The sequence below is a fragment of the Galeopterus variegatus genome, unplaced genomic scaffold, assembly GCF_000696425.1.
Source record: "Galeopterus variegatus unplaced genomic scaffold, G_variegatus-3.0.2 Scaffold2593, whole genome shotgun sequence".
Lineage (NCBI taxonomy): Eukaryota > Metazoa > Chordata > Mammalia > Dermoptera > Cynocephalidae > Galeopterus > Galeopterus variegatus.
The window spans coordinates 220,434-226,521 of NW_007728704.1; the positions used below are offsets into that span (position 1 = coordinate 220,434).

At 36.2% G+C, this 6,088-nt stretch overlaps 1 protein-coding gene across 1 annotated transcript in view; it reads left to right on the forward strand.

Moving 5' to 3' along the window:
* The window catches only part of LOC103598376 (protein unc-13 homolog C-like), a gene marked incomplete at both ends in the record, with an annotated part of 259,099 nt that overhangs the window by 219,441 nt on the left and 33,570 nt on the right, over nt 1-6,088 (forward strand). The window contains 2 exons of the mRNA XM_008582367.1: nt 8-96; nt 5,577-5,726. Coding sequence (XP_008580589.1) covers nt 8-96; nt 5,577-5,726 — 239 coding nt within the window. The remainder of the gene's footprint in view (nt 1-7; nt 97-5,576; nt 5,727-6,088) is intronic.

A 6,088-nucleotide genomic window follows, 5' to 3' on the forward strand; every position in this document is an offset into this window, starting at 1 on the left:
TCTGCAGCTAGATCCTGAAGCTAGTACTATTCTAAAAGAACTTCAAGTTAAACTCAATGGGGTTCTGGATGAGCTCAGTGTCATTTATGGCAAAAGGTAAGTGTCCTAAATAGTTATTATCTAAACGTATTAGGTTTCACATTATAATAATCATGCCTTTAATGCTGTTCTCTCCTTTGACTGGCTAAATCCATTTAACTGCAACTCCAATCTAAGCATCATCTCCTCTGAAGTCTTTCACGATCCCACAATCTAATAGCGATGTCTCACTACGTGCTCCCTACAACTCTCTATGAATTCTTCAGTTGGGTAGCATGTGCATCACTATGTTCTACTTCTTTCATGATCCCACAATCTAATAGCGATGTCTCACTACGTGCTCCCTACAACTCTCTATGCATTCTTCAATTGGGTAGCATGTGCATCACTATGTTCTACTTTTTTTTTTACTTGTATTGTTTTACTTTTCTGCTTCCTTCACTTTTGTATATGCTCCTCAAGGGCAGAAGCCATAATTCATATCTATTTGCAATTCCAGTATTTAGAGCTTAGCAATTGGCTATTGAAAGAATGGAGAGACGGAAGGAGGAAGGTAGAAAAACTATATAAACAAAAAATATATGTTATGTTCATGCCACACATATCAATGTGGTTGCACTTCAGAACAACTGAACTCCCAACCTTATACCAAATTATGTCAGGATTCTTGGTTTTAGGGCTTCAGAATCTGAATGCAACTTTTCCCGGGGCAGGAGTTTGGAAACTACTGACATATCTATATTTTTTTCTATTTTTTAAAAACCAACTTTATTTGTTGATGGTATGGTTCTAAAGAAAAAGTTCACCCTAGATAAATTTTGTTTTGATCTGGGAAAAAGCCATTATCTCATTATCAAATGTTAACATAGGAAAGCAAATACATCTCTGAAGAGGTTCATTAATTTAATATAGAATTTGCTTTAAATATTAGTTCAATAAATGTCGACTTATTATTTTGAAACTATGTGTTCGGTTCTCATATGAGACTATAAAAATTGCTCTTACAATGGGGGCTGTTCTTTGAACACTACTCATCACCTATTGTGTTTTAGAAAGATACATGATTAATAAATGTTTATTGATGAGTTGTGCCATTTTTTAATTAGAAAGACTAAAAAGAAAAAGACACTGAAAGCATCGTATCTTTTCTTCAGATATAGGAGTGAAGCAGAGTAATAATAATAATAATAATAAGCCCATATTTAGCCTTTTCTTTATTATCAGAGGTGTGTTCATAACTCTCTTGAGCCATGTGGCATTCTCTTTATGGAGAACAACTCAGTTCACATCTCAGGTACAGCCCTGCTGTACTGAGCAGAGGGTAGTCTCTGCCTCTGCTCTGTGCTGTTAGCTGACCTGGATGACCCCGCTTACTTGGCCTGGACGTGAACCAAAAATCTGAAGTTTCTGTTTAACTGGAGTTGGCAAGTCAGAGATTATTCCAGACATGTGGGGCTCATTGGCTCTGACTTGGGTGATACTTAGTGTCTGAGCCTTTGGTCAGCCATTTCAGGCTTTCCTCTCTTCATTGTAGTGTAAGCTAATATGTGGTTGCAGAAAGACTTTTGACTTCAGCTAGAAAGGCAACATTAGAGATTATTTAGCAAAGTTGGGAGAGAAAAAAGGGGTCAAGAATAGCTAGAGGTGTTTAGAATTTTATGGAATATGTCTAAACAGAATACAAACTAGAATATAAATAAAGTACATTTAAGTTACTTGCTGTAAAATATTCCAATCATCCTGATAAATAAGTGCTTTTTATTTTGTTTTAATTTTTATTTTGTTTGAGAGGGGAGAATATTCAGGTTACAAAGGCTAAAATATAAATTCTGATTTTTAAAAATCTGTACAAACTTCAGTTATGAAAGAAGGAGCAATGCCCTTGGGAGGGCACTGGAAGCGCTGTAGGTATATGAAGTGAGCTGTGGTAGCCTAGATATTGAAACTCATGGCTACCCAGGATGCATTCCCTCATTATTTTTTAAATATAGGTAAGAATTTGGTACTTTGTTTAATTAGGGTTATTGGGATTATTGGAATAAACAGTCCACATGTCATGCTTTCCTTATAAAAAGAATAACTATTATACCCTTGTTCCCATGGCTTCATTTCCCACACTACCAGTCAGGTCTACATCACACTCAGGGTGGGCAGGAAGTCTACAGTGATCAGTGTGATCATACTGCAAAGTCAAACTGGGTAACTTTAGTCTGAACCCACCCTTCTAGGGGCTAAATTTGCAGTCTAGAGCTTTAAAAGTGCATAATTAATTGCCAAGATCCATTTGATCTTCTGTTATTAAAACCTACAATTAAATAATTCTGCTATATGTAGCTGTTAAGATGACTTTGCAGTAAAGCCAGGGCAGAGTTGAACCACACATATGAAGCCTGGGTTCTTGGGTTCCTGACACACTCACAGGGCACCCACCTAGAAACCGAGACTAAGTGATATCATTTCAGGAATAGTTTAAAGATGTTCTTAAAGATGATGCTAAAATTTGCAAAACTCATGCCATTTAGGTTTCTGTTTACCCACATTTTCAAGTTTGGTTTTTTGATTTACTACCTTTTTTTTTACTGACTCCTTTAGTACCAACAGCTGGCTGAATTAACTAAACAAAGATTTCAGGAATATTTCCTGAGTATTCTTTTGTGAGTGTTTGTCTGTCATTATTTACTGGCACTACTTTTATTCAAGCTGATTAATGAAGACTTTTTCAAGCAAAAAATGGATAGAAAAAGAGAAGACTTTTTAGGTGAATTTACCAAAAATTGATAGAGACAAAAGGCTTTTTGGGTGAAGTGAAGTGCAGGTGTTTGTTTACCCTGGATTAATGCAAAAGTAGAATATCTTTGTCCATTGTACACTGAGAACCCTCCTTCCATAACCCTAATCCCACACACAGAAGCTGGCTTCTGATTGGAGTTTACAATATGAGACTGTTTAGGAACCTGCTTCCACATACCTGAAATATAAATGTCATACCTTCTGCTCAATGTATCCCCTCACTCTAATGCATTAATTTGTTAATCAGTGCAAAGGAAAGTAGCTGTTTCAAAGGAGATTTCTACTACAGCTAGCAGGATCATGGATGATTCAGTGGTAAATCAACTAGTTCAAAATTTCCAATGTTATTTGCCTTCCATTACTCCATTAAATACACACATTGCCACATGCACCGTCATTTTCCCCACTTTCTCCACCCCTGCTGCCCCTCTCCCTTGCACCACTACCTGACGAAAGTCCAAAGGCAACTCCAGCCAGATAAAAGCCAAATGGTCAGGGATTTGGATTCCCCTGGACAAGAGCTTGGAAGACAATGTTCCATTGAACCAGGTAAATGTGCAGAGAGCCCAGAAATGAGACACATTCATAGGGTCCAGCGGGGAACCAAGAATCGGGGAACCAAATACAGATGCCAGGCAAGAATGGTGTTGCCAACAGTAAAGAAAAGGCAGGAGCCAAAGATGGAGAGAGGCCAAACATGGTGGTAAGTAGAATCAGGCCTTGAATACATGCTCAAAATTATGGACCAATGTATTGATAAACCTTCTACTAAAGGGCCAGGAGAAAGAGAAATACCCCAATTATAATAATTTGTAATCTATCAAGGATTTCCTTATTAAGTAGTAAAAACAAAAGCTAGAAAAATGAAATACTTGACAACAGGCTAACCAAAATATTTCCATAACATACATGCTAAAATAAAATGTCTCCTATGTGTTACAAGAACAAGAAGATGTGCCTGTTTTGTTCGTTGATGTATCCTCGGTGCTTAGAATGGTGATTGACATCACATGGGTTACATAACTTAATAAAACAGTTCAAAGTTTGGTGTACAAGTCGGGTCTGCAGATGTAAATTTGCAAATCACCAGTATATAGATGATATGGAACTAGATGAGATTGCCAAGGAACTGTTTGTTGATGGAGAAGTGAAGTAGTCCAAAGGTCAAGCCCAGAGCATCACAATGTGGGGTTGCCAGATAAAATAAAGTCAAATCTGAATTTCAGATGAATAATGAATATTTTTGTTATATGTCCCAAATATTACATGTACATACTCATACTAAAAAATATTCACTATCCAAAATGTAACTAGGTGTCCTGTGCTTTTAATTTGATAAATCTGGCAACCTTACTGTGATGGTTGAAGGTCAAGCGATTAAGGAGGAGCAGCCAGTGAGGTTGAAGGAAAGCCAAGAGGGTATGGAGTCACAGAAACCAAGTGGAGAAGATGTACCCAGAGGCCAAGAACCTTTCTAGAGCAGCCGTTTTTCCAAACAATGCTGTCAGAGATGGGGGTTGAATGAACCACCACTCAAATTAATTCAACCTGAAGAGCATCACTTTTATCTGCTTTACATATAATGGCTTCAAGCAAGCTTTCATTGCAATAAAAATTTGTGCAGTTGAACAATAAGTTTGAAAACTAATGAGCAAGGGAATANAAAAAAAGACTGAGTTGAGTCCAGAATACCTGATTTCATGTCAGAAACCTTCTGAAGAAGAGAATAGCACAAATGTGACTAGAATTAATTCAGCTCAGAGGCAAGCGGATAGCTGCCTGACTCAACCTTCAATATCTGTTTATTAAGTGCTCAGATGTATCGAACTCTATCCTAGACAGTGCACAGTAATGAAAAAGAGAGTAAAGTCCTTGATGTCACAAGGATCACAGTCTAAGAGTGGTGGGAGTAGGTGACCACCTAAGACAGTGTTATTAAGTAGAAAGGTTGGTTGGTTGCTTGGTTGGTTTGTTTTTTAATGCTTCTGCTCTGTCCCTACTCTCAGAAGTTCTAATTTAGTAAGTTTGAAGTAGAGTCAAGGAACCTATATTTCAAAATGTGTCCACAATTGGGAACCATTGATCTAAAGGTATAATTTCATACACAGAAGGTAGAAAAGTAAATAATAATTTTGAATGTCTAACGAGAGACCCGTGTCTTATGTGGTAGTTATAGATGTTATCTCATTTATTACTGTTGTGTCAAGTTTATACCAAAGGGACCAAGATAAAAAAGAGAAATACAAGGCCTTTCTTTAAAGATAAGGACAACAGAGAAAGGTTTAGTAGGGAGAATCTCTTCTGTGTATTTATGACTTTTACTTTAATTCCATTATCCTTTGGTTATAATCTTATTGCATGAATAAGACTAATGTTCTTAACAATTTAATTTTAATATTTGGTAGAAAAATTAAGTCTTATTTTCTGTCTCTGGGGAAATATCTAGAAGATAAGTGAATAAGTAGGTAGATAACAGGAAGCAGGTAGGCAAGTGGATTTATAAGAAAAGAGGAAGAAAGAAGAGAGGGAGGAAAGAGAAGAAGAAAAAAAGAAANTGCTTTACATATAATGGCTTCAAGCAAGCTTTCATTGCAATAAAAATTTGTGCAGTTGAACAATAAGTTTGAAAACTAATGAGCAAGGGAATACACACCATTTAAAACAAATCAGACTCCTAGGGGTGGAATTAAAACAGACTCAGGGAAAACATTTGCTTTTATTACAGAATTTCTATTCTTTATTTTTAGTTTTCAGCTTATAATTGAAGAATGTATAAAACAAATGAGTTTTGAACTAAATCAAATGAGAGCAAATGGAAATACCACATCTAATAAAAATAGTTCAGCCATGGATGCAGAGATTGTGTTAAGACCTCTCATGGACTTCTTAGACAAAATGTAAGTTTTCTACCTGTTTTTCTCTTTACTTTGCCCTCAATTTGACTAATACCGCTTTTTAAAAAGTCTGTATGTAAGACAGCATTAAAAAGATTCTATAGACATAAATAAATTCATTAAAAAGCAACACATCTTTAATTCATTACTAGATGGAAAAAATTGGGAATGACTTTGTATAGGAAAAGAAAAAATGAGAGGAAAGTAGTTCCTGAAACTAAGGAGGCTGCTGTTCTGAGGCAGAGAGAGATTTAGGATTTCATGCTCCTCAGATAACATATTATTTCACGTCCTCCTGGACATAAAAAAAAGACTGAGTTGAGTCCAGAATACCTGATTTCATGTCAGAAACCTTCTGAAGAAGA